At 46.2% G+C, this 23015-nt stretch overlaps 1 protein-coding gene across 3 annotated transcripts in view; it reads right to left on the bottom strand.

The window, feature by feature from the left end:
• The window catches only part of PRKAR1B (protein kinase cAMP-dependent type I regulatory subunit beta), a 112634-nt gene that overhangs the window by 12809 nt on the left and 76810 nt on the right, over window positions 1-23015 (bottom strand). For all 3 annotated transcript variants that reach the window (XM_083413625.1, XM_083413624.1, XM_083413626.1), the window contains 2 exons: window positions 21663-21723; window positions 16694-16815 (listed from right to left, as the gene is read on the bottom strand). In XM_083413625.1, coding sequence (XP_083269751.1) covers window positions 16694-16815; window positions 21663-21723 — 183 coding nt within the window. The remainder of the gene's footprint in view (window positions 1-16693; window positions 16816-21662; window positions 21724-23015) is intronic.

Genomic DNA, 23015 nt, shown 5'->3' with positions numbered 1-23015 from the left:
TTGCCACTCTGCCACAATCTGCAGCAGCCCTGTTGTGTGTGTGGGGGGGGGGGTTAAGGTGCTTAAAATGGGCTCAGTAGTAAAACACCTGCTTTGCATGCAGAAGGTCCCAGATTCCACCACCAGCATTTCCAGGATAAGGGAGGAAGTAGGCAAACACTTCGCCTCCCTTCCTTCTACCTGCAGGAACCTCTTCACATAATGAATGCTAACCACTGAACTCAGCTTTTCTTGGCACAAACATTTGATTGTAATTAAAACACACACAGATGCTGTGTCCACCACCGGTCAAGGTATACACCCTCTTTTGCAATGACTCAGGCATTCTAAAAAAAGCGCTCCCTAAGTCTAATTTGGAAAGAATAGAGAAAAGATCAAGGAAGAGGAATTTCCTGGTGATTAATGGGCAAGCGGGTGGAGCCATGTCTGGGCTTTAACCCTGCCCTTTCATGGGTCCCTCGGAAATGCCTCCTGGGCTTAGTTGTTTTTACTGCACGCTAGTCGTGACGGATTGTCCTTCTGAGAAGGATCCCTCCATCTCCCTCTTTCTACCCTGCCTTGTGGCTATTTCTGTGTGTGCCCGAAAATATCAAGCTGACCTCCTTCTCTTCCTGCTTCTTTCTAGGTGTATATCAGGGCAGGGAGCCCTTTTTCACTTGAGGGCCACACTGCTAATGGGCAATCTTCCAGGGGCCATGTGCCAGTGATGGGAAGGGCCAGGGAAGAAAGTGGGCGTGACCCGAGGCAAAAGTGGGCGGAGCAGCAAATGCAGATTTCACATTTGTACAGTGTGCTGGTTTGTACCACATTCAGTCACACACACGGACTCTCTCTCTCTCTCTCTCTCTCTCTCTCTTCCACCCAGGAAAGCAAGAGCCATTATCTGAGTTCAAGGACACATTCCAGCCAGGCAAAAACACTTGGATAGTGAAGCAGGACAAGTGAGGGCTGTGGTTTTGAGGGCCAGAGAGAAAGAGGCTTGGTGCTTAGACCCAGGGTTCTCCACCACTACTCTAAACCACAGCGGTTATTATCGTCGTCATCATCATCATATTGCTCAGAAACGTACCAGGAGCCAATGTAGATCCTTTGGGACCAGTGTTATATGGTCCCAGCAGCTGCTCCCAGTCACCAATTTGGCAGCCGCTTTCTAGGTTAGTTGTAGTTTCCGGGTCACCTTCAGAGGTAGCCCCACATAGAGAGCATTGCAGTAGTCCAAGCGGGAGATAACCAGGGCATGTACTACCCTGGCGAGACAGTGCACAGGTAGGCAGGGTCTCAGCTGGCATACCAGGTGGAGCTGGTAGACAGCTGCCCTGGACACAGAATTGTCCTGCGCTTCCATGGACAGCTGTGACTCCAAAATGACTCCCAGGCTGTGCACCTGGTCCTTTAGGTGCACAGTTACCCTATTCAGGATTATTATTATTATTTTAAAACCAACACATTATTATCATTGCTCTTGTAAACTACTCACCATCCACATACAGAGCATGTCACCAGTTGCCATAGGGTTGTTAGCAACTAAGTTCTACTCAGAGTAGACCTATTAGAATTAATGGATCTAAGTTAGTTATGCCCATCTATTTCAAGCTATCAGGAAACATCCCAATCCTGAGGGTGAAAAAGTGATCCCAAGGAATTTTGTGCTTAATAAAAAATAACAAACACTTGCTATTCAGAGGAAAAAGCCAACTTTTAATATTTTCTTTCTCATTACCACACACACACACCAGAAAGAAACAAGGGTGTCTTTAATTCTCTCAACCACACTGATTAATCTACAGATCAAATCAATTCACTCTTGCAGCCCTACTTGCAATGCTGCCATGGCGAGAGAATGAGAGAACCCCAAGCGAGAGGGAGATCCACAACTACGAAAAAGGGTACCTGTCACCCTATTTAAGTGCATCAGCTCTGAAAGCAGCATTCAGGTGACAACCCAGAAAGAATCACCTGAAGGACACTTTGCCCGTGGAAAAAAAATAACCACCAGTGTCTGTGGGAAAACAGCAGAATTAACATGCACCCTGACACCAGATCTTTCTGTGCCAAGTAGTGTGGCACAGGGCCAAGCAGGCTCTGTTTTCCTCCTTCAGACATGCCAGCGGACAAAGCCATAAAAGTTGCAAAAGGGGGAGAAGAGACTGGGGCGAGGGGGGGGGGAGAAATGTTGCATTTTAAAGATTCCTCCACTCGACAAAGCTCGCCATTCTCTTTTGCTTTCTCTCCGAAGCCAGGAAATGTCCACTGAGTCAACATATAAAGCAGCTCGATAATGGCTTATTCATCAGCTCTTCATATTTGGAATTGACCTTAGCAGCTACCATGTTCAGAGCAGAGACGTTGCAGAATTGCCGCCTCCTACCAAGTCAGTAGGATTGAATGCAAATAAAGGAAAGAAGGAAGAGGAGATAAGATTTGAGAGAGAGAGACGGGGAGTTGGGTGGGTAGGATTTGAAAAGTGGAGGCAGCGCAGAGCAGCCCTGGCTGGAGTAACCCATTCCCAAATGCCTTTCTGGAGAAAATTGTTTTAAGCCAATAATATTGTATTATGGTCGGGTTACTCCCACCACCACCTGCTACCCTGTGAAAATATTCGGCAGACAGCAATGCATGCAGACTGAGCAGAGGGGGTGGAGCGGGAACCACAGACAGGCATCATAACTAAAGCCTTTCAGAGGATGTTAAGGTTGGTGGCTGGGGCAGCAGCTACAGTAGGCTAAGGAAGTGGTGCCTGAGCAGGAACGAAAAGGAGACATTTCTGAATATCTTGTCCTTCAGGGAAGGGTCATAGCTCAGTGGCACAGCATCTGCCTTGCATGCAGAAGGTCCCAGGTGCCATAACCTGGGACCTCCCAGTAGGAGCGCCTCCTTTCTAAAACTCTGGACACACAATGTTGAGCTGGACACACCAGCAAGGGCAGAGGAGAAAATTGATTCCGATCACATTTCAAGGCAAAGTTGGCCCTTTCCGAAACAATACGCAAGCCAAAAGGCAGCCCACCTTTTAAAATACACACGTCTCTGGATTTTCCCATGCAGTTCTACAGCCAAGGGATGTGTCCAAGAATGCATATACAGTGGTACCCCCGGTTGCACACGGAATCCGTTCCAGAGCTCTGGTCGGATCCCGAGGTGTGTGTATCCGGACGTGCCGCTTCTGTGCATGCCTGCGGCGCGTAGAGCACTTCTGCACATGCAACGAAACCTGGAAAAATACTTCCGGGTTTGCTGCGCACGTATTCCAAAGGATACATAACCAGAGGTGAATGTAAGTAGAGGTACCACTGTAATGGGGTAAAATGCGAACATGCATGTAACAGTGACAATAACATACAAAGATGCATTCTATTAGGATTGTTATGGGGTTTTTTGTATCTTGGGCCAAATCACACACAAAGGAAGTATATCAGGAGAAATTTACACTAAAATGCTGGTGAAGTCATAGAACAGTAGATAGAGTGGGAAGGGACTCTTAGGAACATTTGTTCCAACTCCCTGCAGTACAGGAATATGCAGCCGCCCCACAGGTTTTGAACCTGCAACCTGGGCATTATCAGCACCACCCTCTTACCAACTGAGCTATCCATGCAGGGTTAAACAAGTATGTGCCCATCCCTATGGACCAGTGGTCTGACTCAGTATAAGGTAGCTCCCTGTGTTTCTGGTGGGGGTGGAATTAATCATTTGGACACAATCCTTAGAATTCAGCCATGTCTGGCTGAATGGGTGTTGCACAGCTGTTAGGGTGGAAAAGAGACTCTGCGTCATTTAAAAGTGGACAGAGATTATTCTATCCGGAAACAGCAACTATATAGCTCTCAATACTTGCCTTTGGCTTAACAAGTGGGCATTGGGGCGATGATAATGAACCCAATAAAATAGTTCCACAAAGAGCACAGCTGGACACAATGATATACAGTGGTACCTTGGGTTACATATGCTTCAGGTTACATATGCTTCAGGTTACAGACTCCGCTAACCCAGAAATAGTACCTCAGGTTAAGAACTTTGCTTCAGGATTAGAACAGAAATCGTGTGGCACAGCAGCAGGAGGAGGTCCCATTAGCTAAAGTGGTGCTTCAGGTTAAGAACAGTTTCAGGTTAAGAACGGACCTCCGGAACGAATTAAATACGTAACCAGAGGTACCACTGTATGTACGTCTGCCATCATAAACTGCCTTGCTGGCAAGTTAAAGCCCTCCATGACATTATTTTTATTTACAGAAGCATTGTTATCCCATCTTTCAGTCCAGATACCCTTGATATGGCCTGCACTAACACCCTTCAGTATTAAAACAAAGAAAAACACACCACCAACTTTGCAAACAACAATAGCAGAGCACAACTAAAACCTGAGAATATAAAATTTGCAAGACCATAAAGCAGGAAAGGTACTGGACTTCATTTGCCCCAGCCCAATGGTGAGCAAAGCCACATCTTAGCTGTTCAGTGAAAGGCAAGACGCTGAGCGGGTCTCTCTGGGGAGGGCATTCCATAACCTAGACAGAGTAACTGAGAAAACCCTTTATCTGGTCTCCACCCAGCACCCTTCAGACAGCAGCAGGGGCATACAGCAAAATTTCCCTTGATGAGCCAAGTGCACCGGCAGATTCACAAGGAAAGAATGAATGAGCAACTGACCACAAGATGGGAAGTGCTCTTAAAACTGAGTCAGGTCATTGGTCCATCTGTTGTCTACACTGACTGGCAGTGGCTTCTCCAGGGTTTCAGGCAGGGAAAGCTCCTATCTGGAGATGCCAGAGATTGTGCCCAGGACCCCAAAGCATATGCTCTCAGCTACTAGTTGGTCCTGGGAAAACTGACCTCTGTCCTGTTGCCATTTCTCTGCTCTGCTCCATTCTATTGGCTGCCACTGGCAAGGTCAGGGTTACTGTCCATGGATAAGGATTACTATACGGAGAGTAGGGAGAATTCAACAAAGGTTTGCTATTGCCTGCAGAAACACCATATTAATTAATGTCCAGATCTCCCTGAAGCTCCTTTCTACTGGAAACATGGCTGAAAAGTCCTCCTCAAAGGAAAGCTCGGTTTAATCCATCCCAACAGCCAGGGCATTACTCCACTTAACATCATTTTCAAGAAGCCGTTTCTGTGATATCTTGCATAGGGATGTTGCAGGATTCTGACAAAAACAGAAATGGGAGTGGAAATTGCCAATGTTTGCTTGTCCATCGCATGCCCTGAACAGAAACCAATCTAGTGAATGCAGTTTGCATTTGTAGCTTTCAGTCCACAAACTGACTACATTTCTTCCCCTCCTGCACCCATTTGCATTGTATTTCCTTTGCAGTGAAATAAATGGGGTGGGGAAATGTAATGAAAATGTGATTTACATACTCTATATCAGTGCTTTTTTTCTGGGGGGTACAGATACCCCTAAACAATTTGTGAATCTTTGTATTTTTGTCCATTGACTGTATTTATTTTCTCTTATTTCAACCATAACATTGTGATTTTCTTGAGTCAAAATGAGAGTACTCCTAAACATTTTTTTTAGAAAAAAAAGGCACTGTTCTACATAATTAACTATGTAAATCATGCAAGTTACATTATTTTGCCGCAGCAGACAATGACACAGATAACAGTTTTGGGTGGATGATGAAACTGCAGCGGAATGAAAACAGTGAAGTACGCAGGACGGAATGAAAAACAGCGCCTTCTTACATCCTTAACCTTGAAGCAAGGATTGGAGGGAGGGGCTCTGCTTCTGACCATTGGCTTTGGGCAGTCTCTAAAAGACGGGATGGATCAATACCATTGGAAACGGGAGGTTTCTCTCTCTCTCTCTCTCTCTCTCTCTGTGTGTGTGTGTGTGTGTGTGTCGGTCTGTCTGTCTGTCTGAAGCTTTGACTACATAGGGATATCTCAAATGCATTTTTGAATATTTAATCAACATGTATACTGGCAATATTCAAGAGAGCATCCTAGCCTCCATTAGCATTCTCAAATCTCAAAAGAGTTGTTTACCATAGTAAGGAAGCTGCGCTAAGAAGAAAAATGCATTGATCACACACACCAAATTAAGGGGCTGTGATTGACAGCAATGGTCAGCTTGATTGACAGCAACGGTCAGCTTTTGTGAGCGCTCCTGCCTGAATGCTTGCAACATCTGTAGATGTTCCTGCTTCATGCGTGAACAGGGAACAGAAGCCCACGTATGCCACAGCGACGTTTAATTTGCCTTTCAGTGACACCAGCTAACTGGGTTCAGTCCAGAAAGAGGAGCAAGCAGGATGTCCTAGCTGCACCATCCATAAAAGGGGAAGCGCCAAGAAAACTTGACGTTCTCAAAACCTTCTGAAGTCCAAGTGATCTGTAAGATGTGACACTTGTCGGAAGTGAATGCACACTAGATTTACACACCCGAATACATCACCTTTCCCCTTCTAGATATCAAAGGAGCCTGTGGTGGGAACTGTTAGCTCCCAGCATAGTTAAGAACGTATCGGCATTTCCAGCGTAAACCTCAATTTTAAGGGGTTTATGAATCACATGTTTTAGATTACATCTGGATGAGGCTGAACTGCTTGGAGGAAGCTGTCGTCCCAGATGTGAATTTAAAAGCCAGCCGTACTGATTTGTTGTGCTACATGTTGAGCATGCAAAAGAGAAGCTTTGGGTACTTAAAAAGAAGCTTGAGGTCGACATTCTTCAGGGCGTTTGTGGATTCTTTTTATGTTGCAAGGCTGGGAAAGGTAGCCCAAGTAGGCATCAGTCACCCAGGTTTTGCAGACCACCGAACCACATATGATGTGGAGGAGAATGTTTTCATGCGTTCATGAACTCATCAAATCCCATCCCTTTGGTTCCATCATCTTTTTGCCCCCTTTACCTATTGCTAAAACTTCTTTCCATGTTCCGGTCACCTCTCACCTTGACTTGCACATGGTGGACATGGTTTCTGCCCCCTGCTCCAATTGGGCAGTACAGCCCGTGTGTGCTTCTGAAATCCTTTTAATCTATATTCACTTTAGTTTCTTTTATTCCAAACCAGGGTTTCCCAAACTTGGGTCTCCAGCTGTTTTTGGACTACAACTCCCATCATTCCTAGCTAGCAGGGCCAGTGGTCAGAGATGATGTTTGATGTTTTACTATGTTTTATATATGCTGTAAGCCACCCAGAGCGGTTGGGGAAACCCAGCCAGATGGATGGGCTGTAACAACAACAACCACAATTCCAACCATGAGCTGTTTCCAACAAAGTTATACTCAGAGCAGACCCACTGAAATAAATAAGCCTAATTAATAGGCACAAATTAATAGGCATGCTGAATGCCTGCAGACCTTCCAGACCTTCCCTATTTTGCAGGGATTGTCCCGGATTTACAGAAGCCGTCCCGGTTTCTGATTTGATCCCGGAATGTCCCGCTTTTCCTGTGGATGCCCCTATTTCCGTTGGAGAAATATTGGAGGGTATGCACTTATTCATTTCTATGGGTCCATACGTGAGTAGGATGTGCTGGACACAAGGGCGGAGCTCCTCTAGGGCCTAATGAACTCAAAGAGACCTGCTCCCAGGTGAGTGGAGTTGGCACTGCTGCCTTAGTTTGTTTGTATTGAACAAAAGGATGACTGCACGGATCACTGGGAACTAGGGGAGGGGGGAAAGGAAGCTGAGAGGAGATCGCTGCCACAGCCGACTCAAAACATGGGTGACCGTGGAGGTTTTGCAGCACAGCCTTTGTAGCTCCTTCTGGACAGCCTTCCCAGTCCTTGTTACTAATTAATCAGGCTGTGTTTCTGCAAGAGATTACCAGGCCTGATAGCAAAGTGTGCCTAAGGTGGGCCTTTGGCTCCATTCATCCCGACAGAAGACATTTACCCAGAAGTTCTCACGCCTGGCCTGGCTGTGTTTGTGTGTGTTCGAGCCAAAGGGGTCCCTCTCAGGTTAAGATGGCAAGCAAGTTGAGAGTGCACACCATTCCTTCGTTCCTTCCAGTGTTGGCCACACAAATCAGCAGTAGTGGATCAGCTTGCATTATCATTCTAAGCAGAGGGTATTAACTGAGCGAGCTGTAAGGCAACATGAAGCACCCAGGCCAAGAGGCAAGCAAAACCAACATGCAACAGCAACAAACAAACAAACGCTGAGGCATTCTGGAGCTGAACACCTTCATTTGCCCCCTGCTGCAACAAAACATTTCTCTCCCTTGTCAGTCTCTACAGCAGGCACTGTAACCTTCTAATGGCTTGACTTCATCCCCAAAGGTGAACTTTTCATTGTCTCCCAAGACAAATGGATGCCATGAAGAAGAAGAAGAAGAGTTTGGATTTGATATCCCGCTTTATCACTACCCTAAGGAGTCTCAAAGCGGCTAACATTCTCCTTTTCCCTTCCTCCCCCACAATAAACACTCTGTGAGGTGAGTGAGGCTGAGAGACTTAAGAGAAGTGTGACTAGCCCAAGGTCACCCAGCAGCAGCATGTGGAGGAGCGGGGAAGCGAACCCGATTCACCAGATTACGAGTCCACCGTTCTTAACCACTACACCACACTGGCTCTCACTCACTCACTGGCGCTCACATGAACCTCACTCAAGCCTGGATTTGGTAAATCACTAAAATAATATGCATGTTACTGTGATTTATGAAGCAGAGTGTTATTATTTTTTCTTTATGTGGTAAAATGTTTTGGCTTCTGCCTCCATCAGCTGCTCTGGTAAAAATGATGTTGTTTCCAAGATGGCAGTGAAAGAGTTTTGGGGATGAGATGCTCAGAAGGTCTTCATCTGATGAAGCTAAGAGATGCTGGTCCTATGTGCCAGGTTGAGGCCATGTGGTGTTTGTGTGTCCAGCATGTTGTACACCCAGGAATAATAATAATAATAATAATAATAATAATAATAATAATAATAATAGGAATTTTAGTTACATTTCTTATTTTTCTGTTGGGTACTTTATTTTTATTAGATTTATTTTCTCTTAAGCCACCTTCAGCCATGGGGCAGGAAGAGAAACAAATAAATCCGCACTTAAAAATCTGCACCTGTTCTCATTTAAGGATTAGATATATTAATCACTGCAATCAATTAGAAAGTTAAATGGTGCAATTACTCAGCACTTCAGGGCTCCAGACGTTTTACCCATGGCCTGCAATTTAAGTAGAGGGAACTGGTTGTCAGCATCCACAACTGACCAAAATCAATGTCAGAATTCCTATCTGATGTGAATGTTGTGAAGACAAGCATGGAAAACCTTTGATGGCTTTGCTCAGCCATCTCCAACTTGGTGCCCTCCAATGGTTTTGCACTACAATTCCCATTAGCTGCAGGCAGCAAGGTCAGTGGTCAGGGGCAATGGAAGCTGGGCTCCAAAATATATAGGGGGCACCAGGTTGGGATTAGACTGGATTAACTGAATTGGATTAGTTTAATGTCGCAGAGGGGCATTAGCAGGTAGAAAGTGCTCAGGCTGCCATTGGCTGAGATGGCCTTTGGCTCCTTTAACTCAGTGGAAAACTGGGTCTCTATAAATTACATGAACTAATCTGGCATCGTCCCCTTGCTTCCTTTTTAATTGCACCCTCCTCCATCTCCCTAACGTTGCTTGAATGGTTTCCCATCAACAAGATGGCACTTAGCCCAACTGCTAATCCAGCATGAAGTTCTCAACATGCAACCGATATCAGGGGGTTGGGGAGGGGAGGGAGGGGCAGCTCTCTCAGCATACCGAGAGGAGTTCCATGACATAACTCCAGACCATATATGGTGCTTGCTGACGAGAACTAGAGCCAAAGGATCTGATACGGGGGAAGCGTGGGAGCTGAAGAAGCCAGGATGGGCTGCCACAGCTGTGGACTACGGCATTCTCGGGCAGCTGAATCAGTCCAGCTCCCTCCTTGATGCTGTGCTACTAAAGCTAGCCTTGGAAGAGGCTCAGGTTGGAGTTCCTGAGAACAACTCCCACTCTGAAGAACCGTCTGTGGATAACATCCCACGAGGCCAGCTCGACACCTTAGCCTTAAAAAATACAAGAGAGCACGAAGCTGGGAGCACAAGAACCAACTCCTAGGGGCTCCCACAATAAAATATTTGTGGTGGCTAGGCCCCCCGCAAAATTGATGAGCATTCCCATTCAAATGGTGTGTGTGCACTGCGTCATGTGATCGGTTATGCGGGGCTGGGCTTACCTGGGCCCACACAATATTTTATTCAAGTTGGCACCCCTGGCTGGGAGACCTTGTGATGTGTGGCTACTTGCTCAGAGTTCAGTGGGTTTAATTTCTCCAGCACTCCCTTCCTTGTGCTGTCATCCCCTCCTTCCAGTCAATTCTTGATTGACCTAGAACAGGGATGGGGAAGTTTTCGCCCTCCAGATGTTGTTCCAGTCAGCATATCCAATTGCCAGGGACAAAGGGAGGTGTAGTTCTGCAACATCTGGTGGACCTGGTTCCTGTCTAAGGCCTCACACCATATATTTAGAGCACCGATACCACTTTAAGCAGTCATGGCTTCCCCCAAAGGATTATGGGAGCTGTTGCTTGTGCTGAGAGTTGTTAGGAAAGCCCATGTTCCCTTCACAGAACTACAATTCCCAGAGTTCCCTGGGAAGATGGATTGGCTGCTAAAGCACTCTGGGAAATGTAGCTCTGAGAGGGGAATAGGGGGCCTCAAACCCCCTGTGGTAACAAACCACAGCTCCCAGAATCCTTTTTTTTGGGGGGGGGAGCCATGACAGTTTGAAAGCACTGATACCACTGTAAGGTATGGTGTGAATGTGGCCTTAGAATTTCCCACCTGCAATTCCATCAAATATGCTCAATACAGTGGTACCTCTAGATGCGAACGGGATCCGTTTTGGAGCCCCGTTCGCATCTAGAAGCAAACGTAACCTGTGTCTGCGCGTCTGTGCGTGCGCGGGTCACGTTTTGGCGCTTCTGCGCATGTGTGTGACGTCATTTTAAGCATCTGCGCATGCGCAAGTGGTGAAACCTGGAAGTAACACGCTCCATTACTTCCGGGTTGCCGTGGAGCGCAACTCGAACGCACTCATCTCGAAGCACATTCAACCCGAGGTATGACTGTACACTTGCTGTGTAATAGTAACACACACACTTTCCAAAAGGCTGTGGCTCAGCGGTACAGCACATTTTTTGCAAGTAAAAGGTCTTGTGTTCAGTCCCTGGCATTTCCATCAGGAGGCGAGGAATGAGAGAGAATCTTCTTGTCCTGGAGCTGATGCCAGTCACAGCATACAATATTGGGCAGGACATGTTATAAGCCACCTTCCTATGTCCCTAAGTCATTATAACACGAAGCGGATAATAGATGAAGGGAATGCAGTGGATGTAGTCTACCTTGATTTCAGCAAGGCATTTGACAAGGTGCCCCATTATATTCTTGTAAAGAAGCTGGTATAATGCGGTCTTGACTATGCTTCCAGTGTGGTGTGGTGGTTATGAGAGCCAGTGTGGTGTAGTGGTTAAGAGCGGTAGTCTCGTAATCTGGGGAACCGGGTTCGCGTCTCCGCTCCTCCACATGCAGCTGCTGGGTGACCTTGGGCCAGTCACACTTCTCTGAAGTCTCTCAGCCTCACTCACCTCACAGAGTGTTTGTTGTGGGGGAGGAAGGGAAAGGAGAATGTTAGTCGCTTTGAGACTCCTTAAAGGGAGTGAAAGGCGGGATATCAAATCCAAAACTCTTCTCTCTTCTTCTCTCTTCCTATGTCCCTAAGTCATTATAACAAGAAGCGGATAGTAAATTCAACGAGGCTGCATTCCCACAACGCTTTATCCCATTTCCCCGAAGTTTCCTTACGTGATCATTTTTGTGCTTTATGTGGTCTTTCACATGCCATAAAAGGTACTTCTGGGAATCTAGTGGAAGTTTAAGGAATGAGGAAAAGGGAACGTTCTATTTGGTTATATGGGTTTATTTTGTGGGAAGCTGTGGGACTCAATCTGAATAATGTTTAAATCAATAGCCTGGTTTTATTTCCTTGGGGTGGGTGGGGGGAATCAAATGTAATGATGACCCAAATAAATGGGCCAGCTTTGTAGAGGGAGAGGAGGTCCACTTATGTGGCCAAAGGGTTTGCTCAGGAACATTATTAGGACTGAGGACTGGACCAGTTCCTTGCCCTCAGGGACCATGGCATCTAGAACAACGGTTCTCAACCTGTGGGTCCCCAGATGTTGTTGGACTACAACTCCCATCATCCCTGAGCTCTGGCCTTGCTAGCTAGGGGTGATGGGAGTTGTAGTTCAACAACATCTGGGGACCCACAGGTTGAGAAAGGCTGATCTAGAAGAAAGGTGCTGCTTTGCTTCCTGTTGGCTCAGGTTGCAACCCATTTGCCCCGCAGAGCTTACTGGAAGCCAGGAAGAAGAGGCTCCTACCTGCTTAACTCTGCCACTTCATCGGCATATTAGTCTTCCCTAACCCAAGTGCCTGGCCATTGGCAGCACCGGCTGGGACTGATAATCTGCCAACATCTGTAGAGCACCAGGAGAGCATTTCTGTGATGACGGCATTGGTTCTGATACCTGCAAAAGATTCCATTTTTAACCTGTGGCGTCTGCCAAGGCTGAGGGCAACCCCTTCCCTTTCTCGATGCCATGGGATTCCCCCAGGTGGAGGGAAGAAGACATGAAGATGCTTCACTCTGAGCCAGACTCTTGCGTCCAACCTAATTCACAACTGTCTACTCTGACCCCTTCAGGATCTCAAGCAGAAATATGTCCCAGTTGTGCTTATCAATATCCTTTTCAACAGTTCGTGCTGGGGACTAGAACTGTGACCGTCTGCATGAAAAGCAGGGGACCACTTCTGCTTCCATTTCCTAAGGGCTGGGGAGGAAAATCACCTGTGTGATAGCCGCTACACCAGACCTGCATAACTAAAGCAACATGTGTTGGGTCCATGAACAACAGCTCTTCAGACAGCTGTTTCTCTGCAGGGAGGATGGAGATTGCTTTATGGTAGGGTGGAGACATCGGCTGTTTGAATCTGTCCCACCTCACTGCCCCACCCACTGTTCACTAACATTATATTTGGGGTTGCTTTGTAGCCGAACTGGAAAACTAGCAAGACCCAGCTAAATATATAGCCTGACTCTTGAAAACAAATACCTTAAAAGCACACATACCAATGAAATCAGAAAGGCAAAAATCTCCTGAGTGTTGTGTACACACACACACACACACACACACACACAGTGGTGATAGTTTATGATATGGCTGCAAATTTGTTTTTTTGTTTTTTTCAGGACTGTGCATCTGTTACGAGGTTCACTTGCCAAAATATAATTCTTTATGGCAACAAGCGCTGCACGGCGCTTAAGGTTCTGCACCTCAGTGCCAGGAATCTCAAATGGGATAATTCCATGACCTTGAAAATCCAGCAGATGCATTCCACATCTGCCCAGGCTGGGAAAGCCTGATGTTGTTGTGTGAAAAAGCAGGGTGGGAAACAAGATCTCAAAAATGTCTGAAGGAAGACAAGGGAGGGGGAGGGGAGAACTGACAGGAGGTTTTTAAAATACTCCCCCCCGCCAGCCTTTTTTCACTAGTTTTCACAGATCAAACTGCAAACCTGTTACACACTGGGAACATAGGAAACTTCCGTATACTAAGGTCAGATTATTTGTTTACATAGCCCAATATGCAGCAAGTGTCCAACAGAGGTGCACACAACAACCTGTATATTTTGTTCAGTGCCAGTTTTGAATGCCTTCAATCTGAGATCTGTTCCATCCCATTTAAATCATGCATTTAAATTGGGTGCACATTCCCCTAAAATGCACATTCTGAATGCATTCCCCTAAAAATATGTTTTATTTCTGTGCCTTTTCTTCTAAAATACACATTTTTGTATGCATTTTCACTTTGAAAACACATGTTTCCGCGCATTGAACCAAACTGCACCTGATCCTTTTAACTGGCGATGCTGAGGACAGGTGCTTCAGGACGAGAGCGGAGAGAGAGAAGGGCAGAAAGGCACTTGTAGGGCACACAGGTGACTTTGATCACACACTGTTGAATAAGTGTGTGTGTGTCAGGCCATGGGGGATCCAGAAACCCAGCAGAGCAGGGGGAAATATTTTACCTGTCTTGAATAAGACTCTCAGACCCAATGAATGAGCCAATCCCCTCACCACAAGTCAACCTAAGGCAGAGATGGGGGAAACTCATCCCCTCCCACGTTTTCTGATTTTTTGTCGGTTATTTCAAATCTTTGAAAGGAAATATTTTTCTTTGTTGTATCGTTTTTGTTTATGCTTTATTGACGTGGAATGTTATCAGAAAAGCAAAGAAATAAAATATGCAAAGAAAACAACAACAATCGGGCAGGATACAATCCAGAAAAACCAAATGCAACATTACTAATTTAGCCAAAAGAATATTATCGCATAGATGTGCTCCCTTATTTCGGAATTCTTTCTCAGCCCCCCACTTCACACACACACACCCTACCCACGGATACAGCTCACACCTGTGTTTCAACCCAGCACATCGCTTAGAAACAGCAGGGGGGCGGTATAGAGATAAGTGGGAGGCAGGCAACTCCCTGCTGTTTCGGCACAGAGTGCTAAATTCTCCAGGTCTGTTATGGCTGTAAATCCCCATGAAACGAGGTTTTAAATTGCGGCCCCAAACTGTGATGAGAACCAAAAGTTCAGGACTGCAGAGTTGCTGAATAAATCTATGCTACAGACCTGAAGCAGTTTAACACTCATATACTTTCTCTCTCTCTCTCTCTCTATCTCTGAGAATTGCAGTTCTGGGAAAGAGTGGCAACTGGGCTGCGAAGTATTTCTCAGTGGCTGCATTCACGTGGCGGGTTATTCCACTTTCACAACACTTCCTTAATGCCAAAGAAATGAATATGTAATAAACTAGAAAGGGAAGTTGGGGGAAGTCGTGTGTGTGTGTGTGTGTGTGTGTGTGTGTGTTAATTGAAAATATAAAATGTAATTTGAATTTTTGATCATGCTAAAATTTGTTGTAAAATCTCAATTAAAAATAAACAACACTTCCCTAACTTTTAATTTCCACATTAAAGCTGAGCTTTCACACGATATTAGAAGCTGCTTCTGGAACAATAGTGTGATAATAGCACAAGTATAGCACTGATTCCCATATTATTTGCAAATGGATTTTTTTCTGGAAGCAAAAAGCATGGAAATGAGCACTATATTCCATGATTGTTCCAGAAGTGGCTTTTACATTGTGCAAAAGCTCAAACGTAATGCGGAACTTAACAGTTTTCAAACGTAATCTGTTCTGGAAGACCGTTTGACTTCTGAAACGTTCGACAACTAAGGAGCAATGGGTGGTCAGCAAATTCCATTGAGAAAATGGAGAAACATGCCTCGGAAGCCGTTTGACTTCTGAGGCGCGTTTGAAAACGGAAGCATTCACTTCTGGGTTTTTGCGTTCGGGTTCCACTGTACAGGTTCCACTGTATTCTAGAAAACAGGTCGGCATCTCTATGGGCAGGCTTTTGGAGGAGGGCTAAGGTGAAGAATTCCTGGTTTGGGCTTTTATAGACCTGGCGAATATTTTAATGTTGCATCCCCCCCCCCCCCGCCTTTCTTCCCTGTGTGTTGGAGGTATGGAATTCTTTTCATGTTGATGCATTCCCCTCCCCCCATTGTACTGTTTCATGTTTTTATGGATGTAAATTGCTCTGGGGCCTAGTGGCAAAGGGCAATGTAATGGTTCTAGGGGTTGCTCGTGCGTAAGTTGCCGTTACTCCTGGCTAGGTTGCCTGGTTGAACCCTTTCTGTCTGGACAGCCTCAAGTTCTGTGGCTGCCTCAGTCGCTGGCAGAATCCGTCAGTGGGCGTTTCTTAAACCTCTTCCAGCATAGAAGCTGTTTGACGCCCAGTCTCCTCCCCCTTTGTCTGCGCAGAAGTTTTCTGCGCAAAGTGGGTGTGGGCAGCGGAGTATTCGTGCCCTCTCCACTGGTCTCCTGCGAAGAGTCCTGGAGCCACCTCTCTGATTCCCCCATCTGCCCCCCTTCTCCACTGGTGTTACGCTGATTTCCTTCCCAGCGGATGGGCTACCTTTCCCCCTACTGGGACCCTCTCCACCATCGTCCTGGAGCCTCCTCTCCGCCTCCCGCTCCGATGGCAGTTCCCTGACAGGCAGTATGCAAAACGTTTAGACAAAATGAACTAACTCAAGGCTCCCAAAGGAAGCATACACCCCAAGGAAGTAGAAAGACAGAAAGTCAGGTTTTGCATCCATGGCAGTGACCAGAGGAGGAATGACCACTGAAAGGAGCGCACACCATGGCGCATCTGCATCAGCACAACCAGACGCCTGCATTTGCCCCAGCTGCAACAAAACATGTCTCTCCCGTGTTGGTCTCTACAGCCACAGCAGATGCTGCAGACTCCCAACAGTTTGACTTCACCCCCAAAGGCGGGCTCCTCCACTGTCTCCCAAGATTGACGGTTGCCAACACACACAACACCAGTTGAATCTGCACCCAGAATTATTTGCAGAACAGTTGCTTTTGCTTTTATCCACAGCACATCGATCCATGCACTCAGTTTGCAAAACCGGCTCACATACTCTAATGTTCGCTTGCACAAGGCCTCCTTGCAGTTCTGAGCTTGGAATCTTACCCCCGGTTCCAGTTAACAGAGCCGATGCAACGCAGTCACTCGATAGTTATAAACACTTTCGGGAATTGTGCCGGGTTAGAAAGCCAGGCTTACCTCTGTGATGATGAAAAAGTCGTCCCCTGGCTCTCCCTGAACAACTATCTTTTCTCCGTCTTCAAACTGGACGGGTTCTAGAGCATCTGCCACAGTCAACCGCTCCCATTTGTCGAGAGATTCTGAAACATAGAAGAACACAAGGAGGCATTTTCTCAGTGCGTCTGTTTTATTTGTGTTGGTTTGCCTCTAAAAGTTTAACAGACCTTTTCTGCAAGCACCATTCTAGACACAAAAGTTGTTGAGCTTTTTTTCTTTCTTTTTTTAGTTTTGCCCAAAGTTGAGCTTTTTGACCTTTTAAAGCTATTTTTAAGGGAATTCGCCAAAATCTAGACATCAGACATTGGTTGCCATATGTCCGGATTTTCACTGACATTTCATTGATTTCCACCTGGGCACTGCTTCCAACTGCAGTATTCCAGCTATGTCAGGGAAATTCCGGACTTATGGCAACCCTAAGCACCAATCAAAACCCATTTCACCCTGCCCATGTCCTTCCGTCAAAATGGTGGATAAATTACACAGGGTTGTGCAACTCTACGTTTAAAGAAATTTTGCCCTTTGCATTTGCACTTAAAATAATAAATGGATTTAATTTGCCTCTTACAAGTGCCAGGTGCTGGGACCTTTCCATTGTTCACTCTGATTTGCCATAATTGGCACTCTTAAAATTATCACTGCAATGCAGGTCCTTTCTGGCAGTCTGGAACGGATGATATCCCAGACCTTTCGCTAAGCATCGCAAGGGTAATTGCAAGTTCTCCTTTTTTGTGATGCAATAAGAAGTTCAAGTGCATTTCCCCTCCCCAAGCAAAAATGGTAAAGGGCTATTGTCCAGTAGGCATGTTGCAGGGTGCAAACCAGGATGTTGTTGGCGGTGTAATAGGATTGGGAGGCTGAGGAGTCAGTGAGGATTGGAAATATAAAGGGCACCTAACAGGGGACAGCAGGCAGTAGGCAGGATTCAGGAGAGATACAGATTCAGGGAAGGTTACAGTAGAGAAGAGGGGCGAACTCAGCACAGGTACAAAGATGTTTCCCTAGTCTCTGGGAAACAACAGTGAAAGACAGCTATTTCCCTCTGTTTGGTGGCTTTCCAGAGGCACGTGACTGGCCACTTTGGGAGCAGGATGTTGGACCAGATTGGCCCCTGGTCTGATCCAGCAGGTCCCTTCTTATATCTGTTAAGGTTGAAGGTGAGAAACAACTTTGACCCACCTGCTAGCAGCCTCTTCAAGCCTGCAGCCAGAAATTTTAGCAGTGTGGGGGCCTAAACTTACAGAGGGTGAAATACAGGTAATCTGATATGGCGGGAGTTATTTAATGCCATTACATCTGAATAATATTAGATTCAACGTAATGGCATCCAAAAACGAGGCTCTGGTGACTGAGTGATTCCAGAATCTTAGGAGGTGGGAGCAGGTTTTATACTGTAAATAATTTGGAAGATGCATGCTTTCGTGCTTTTTTGTTGCTTTAAATAAAAGCTGAAAATCCAGAGTTAGATCTGAGCCAGCCAGGGTCCTATTGGCCGCTCCCCATGGTTATGTACCGAATGCTTCCTTTTATAGGCCAATGATGCTGCCTGGGGCAGCTGCTCCACTCTGCCTAATGGTAGGGCAAAAAAAAAAGAAAAAAAAGAAACGAGGCTGAAAAGAGCGTGCAGATTTGCATAAAGTTTGCATAGTTTATTTTTTAATGTGTAGGCGCCATTTAAAAAATCATTACTCCAATTTAAATAGAAATTCAATACATTTAATCAAATTGGGGCTGGCTGTGTCAAGGAGACTTGCATGCCCACTCATCCTGTTCCCTGTTGATGAGCAATGTCAATGAGTTATCTATCTTTAATCCAGACTTGGACCACAGTCCTCCAATTAAGGGCTGAGAGCCCTTCAAATGGTGCGCTCAATACATGAAGGCATATGAACACCTTGAAGCCGCCTTTTACCAAGCCAGAGGGCTGTTGCATGGAAGATGGAGGAAGCTTGTTTTTCTCCTGCTCTGGAGGCATGGTCCTGAACCTATGGCTTCAAGTTACAAGAAAGAGGATTCCGACTAAACATACAAGCAATATTAAGAACTGCTTTCATCTAGTCGGGGGGGGGGGGGACATTTCTCACCTGTCAACTGGGAAACCTAATAGTTTATGGCACAATCATATCTCTCCACACTCCCTGCATTTTCTGACTGCCCAAATGAGAAATGATTGCAAGGATTATCAGGGAGTGTGGGGGGAGAATGACTGCTCAACTATTCCAGGAAGCGTTGTACACATACAAAACCCTGCTGTGGTAGGCATGGGAGAAGAGGAAAATTATGACCGCCCATGCCAGGAGTCCTGTGTCTTTCTTATCTCTGCCAGGAAGATGCTAAGTTGAAGCCTTGGTATTAAATCAGTGTTGTTGTTGCCAACATTTCATTAAAAGTAACAAATGCGTTTGTGACCGCTGGCGGCTGGGTGGCCATCCTCTCCCACTCCAGTACACCTGTGAACCAGCCCGTGGCAAATTATTTTATCTGCATGCAGAGGGTCCTAGGTCCAGTTCCCCAGGATGGGCTAGCAAAGACTCCTGTCTAATATCCTTGGGATAAGAGTTATGCTGCCAGTTCGTCTAGATCAGGGGTGAGGAATTTCAGTCCAGAGACTAAGTGAGGCTTTCCAGACCTTTGGGCCTGGCCCTTGGGGACTCACTGCAAGCCACACCCCTTGCACACCTTTTTGCCTGGAATGTGTCCTGTGCTAATGCCTCTTGCTTGCCTGGATGGAGAATGTGTGTGTGTGTGTGTGTGTGTAAACCTCTTGCTTATAAATGGCTGGAATGTAGCCTACTGTACAAAAGAAAGAGATGCATCTGTTGCTTTAGCTGTTGGTTGCAACTCACCTTGCAACAGAGGGGTCTGAACGCAGCTAATGCAGACAAAAGTGAGAGTTCTCCATGTTCCCAAACTATCCCTCTACCTTTAAATCTATGCCGACTTCTCTCTCTACCTCTTGGTTGTTTACACTGATACATCTTAGGTTGCATCCTTTTTACAGCTTCCTCCTCTTCCTCACTGGGTGATCTTGGGCCAGGCACCGTCACTCAGCCTAACCTACCGCATGGGGTTGTCGTGAAGATAAAAATGGAGCAGAGTAGAATTATGACATGAGCCAACAGTGTGACGCGGCAGCTAAAAAAGCCAATGCAATTCTGGGCTGCATCAATAGGAGTATAGCATCTAGATCAAGGGAAGTAATAGTGCCACTGTATTCTGCTCTGGTCAGACCTCACCTGGAGTACTGTGTCCAGTTCTGGGCACCACAGTTCAAGAAGGACACTGACAAACTCGAACGTGTCCAGAGGAGGGCAACCAAAATGGTCAAAGGCCTGGAAACAATGCCTTATGAGGATCGGCTAAGGGAACTGGGCATGTTTAGCCTGGAGAAGAGGAGGTTAAGGGGTGATATGATAGCCATGTTCAAATATATAAAAGGATGTCACATAGAGGAGGGAGAAAGGTTGTTTTCTGCTGCTCCAGAGAAGCGGACACAGAGCAATGGATCCAAACTACAAGAAAGAAGATTCCACCTAAACATTAGGAAGAACTTCCTGACAGTAAGAGCTGTTCGACAGTGGAATTTGCTGCCAAGGAGTGTGGTGGAGTCTCCTTCTTTGGAGGTCTTTAAGCAGAGGCTTGACAACCATATGTCAGGAGTGCTCTGATGGTGTTTCCTGCTTGGCAGGGGGTTGGACTCGATGGCCCTTGTGGTCTCTTCCAACTCTATGATTCTATGATTCTATGAACAACAGCTTTTGCTCCTCAGAGGAAAGACAGGATATAAACGTAACAACAACAACAACAACAACAATAAATTAAGACAACTAAACGATAGAAAGCAGTGAAAGATGGAAAGGATTTGGTGATTTGATTATTAACTGGAATACAAAAATGGGAGGTGGGAGGAGGTTGAGGAAATAAGTCATTGAAAGATAAAGATATGGAAAATGGATGTGTTTTTAAATGTTTTCGCTTTTTCTTATTGTGTTGATGTATTGTTTTTTCTTTTTTTATGTATTGTTTCTTAATTTTCTTTTTATTGTCTTTTTCCTTTTTTTCTTCTGTAACTATAAAACCTTTAATAAATATTATTTCAAAAAACCAACAACAACAACAATAACAACAGCAGCAGCAGAATTGGGGGGGGGCACCATACAGTAGCTAGAATACAGTGGTACCTGGGTTACATACGCTTCAGGTTACAGACTCCACTAACCCAGATATCGTGCTTCAGGTTAAGAACTTTGCTTCAGGATGAGAACAGAAATCGTGCTCCGGCGGTGTGGCAGCAGCAGGAGGCCCCATTAGCTAAAGTGGTGCTTCAGGTTAAGAACAGTTTCAGGTTAAGTACGGACCTCCAGAACGAATTAAGTACTTAACCCGAGGTACCACTGTAGTGCATTTCAATTGCTATGAACTGGCAGAAATGTCAACAGGTGGTCTGCCAAGATCCTAAGCAATTTCCCAATGATCTGCAGAATATTGAGTTTGGGAACCATTGGGCTACAGCGAACCCGATGCGAGGGCAATGGCAGAAAGGACTGCGCCACTTCAGACTGTGTGGGTGGGAGAAAAAAACATTTTTGGAGGCTCCTCTATATTAAAAACCCTCCCACAAAAACAAGACAGAAAATGTCCGGCTCATCAGGGAGAAATGCTCTAACTAAGCCCACTGCCAGCTGTGGTTGTTTTTGAATTGCTGGGAGTAATTTTACATATGGGAGATTTCCTCTTTTCTTTTTAAAGATGAATCTCCCACCTGCAGTCTGTTCTTACAACCTTAATTTGCTGCGTTGTGTAGACCAGTCTTTTTATACATGTGCACAGAGGCTTTCTGCGTATTTCCTTGATGGTTTTTTTACCGCTCGACCACCGTATATTTTTCATCGGTGCAACAATATCCAAAAGGAAAGGAAAGGCAACACACCCAAAATGGAGACCTTGCTGAGGAATTCTTCGTACATCTTCCGCTTCCTCAGGGTGCTGCCCTGAAAGAGAATGAGAAAAGGGAGTAAGTGGAGCCAATAAGCATTGCCTTGTAGGAATTGGAGAAAAAAGTCTAGCAGTCTGTCTAGCAGTCTGTCTCTCCAGCAGTGGCCAGCCAGAAGTTGTCTCCTGTTGGAAGTAGAGGAAGGGTCATTGCTCAGTGCTGAAGCAGGTGCTATGTAACTGGGCCTTTTTGTAGCATTTGTTGTTGTTTAAGTTGTCTGCTGTTATTGCTGTAGTTTTCGGTATATCGCATATTTGTGCGTGAGCTGTGCCTGAGAAGTATCAAAGTGCCTCTGAACCAATACTTAGTCCACAGGATTCCTGTTACAGCATGTGAACTCCGGGACTTCCAAAACTAAATACAATACTCTATCCGCCACCCCAGAGGTGGGGAAACCTGTGACCCTCTAGAACAGCCTTTCTCAACCTGTGGGTCCCCAGATGTTGTTGAACTACAACTCCCATCACCCCTAGATAGCACGGCCAGAGCTCAGGGATGATGGGAGTTGCAGTCCAACAACATCTGGGGACCCACAGGTTGAGAACTGCTGCTCTAGAACATGGGTAGGCAAACTAAGGCCCACAGGCTGGATCAGGCCCAATTGCCTTCTGGATCTGGCCCGCGGATGGTCTGGGAGCCACCGCGTGGATCGCCAGCGTGCACGTTCTTTCCCTCTCCCTCACATAGCAGTGGTGCCGCTTCCTCCCTCCCTCCCTCCTGGCTTCTCCCTGCCCTGCCTAGAGGAGGGGGGGCTGGGCCTTGGTGGTGCAAGCAGCAGCACTCGAGCGGCTGCCATTTTAAGCAGCCCCTCTCCAGAGCCCTTTCAAGTGCCACTCATCATCCTGCCACCCCCGCCGCTGCCAGCCCCTGCTGCTCACAAGACACAGATAAGCAGCCACCGAGGCTCGTGGTGCTCTTGCATCATTTTTTTCCCCCCTTCACAATATAGTCCGGCCCCCAACAAGGTTTGAGGGACAGTGGACCAGCCCCCTGCTGAAAAAGTTTGCTGACCCCTGCTCTCGAAATTCCAACTCCCATAATCTCTGATCATTGTCCAGAGTGGCGTAATGGTGAGAGTGTTGGGTTAGGACCTGGGAGAGCAGGGTTCGAATCCCCACTCAGCCCTCACTGGGTGACCTTGGGCCACTCACCGCCTCTCAGCCTAACCTACCTCACAGGGTTCTTGTGAAGATGGAATGGGGAGGAGGGGAACCATGTGTACCACCTTGAGCTCCTTAGATGATAAAGGTGGTGTACAAATGCAACAAATAAATAAAACGCTAGCTGGGG

This window comes from Podarcis tiliguerta (genome assembly GCF_965153285.1).
Source record: "Podarcis tiliguerta genome assembly, chromosome: 14".
NCBI classification, from domain to species: Eukaryota; Metazoa; Chordata; class Lepidosauria; order Squamata; family Lacertidae; genus Podarcis; species Podarcis tiliguerta.
Note: the sequence above shows the minus strand (reverse complement) of the source record. Positions and strands in the feature narration are given on the sequence as shown.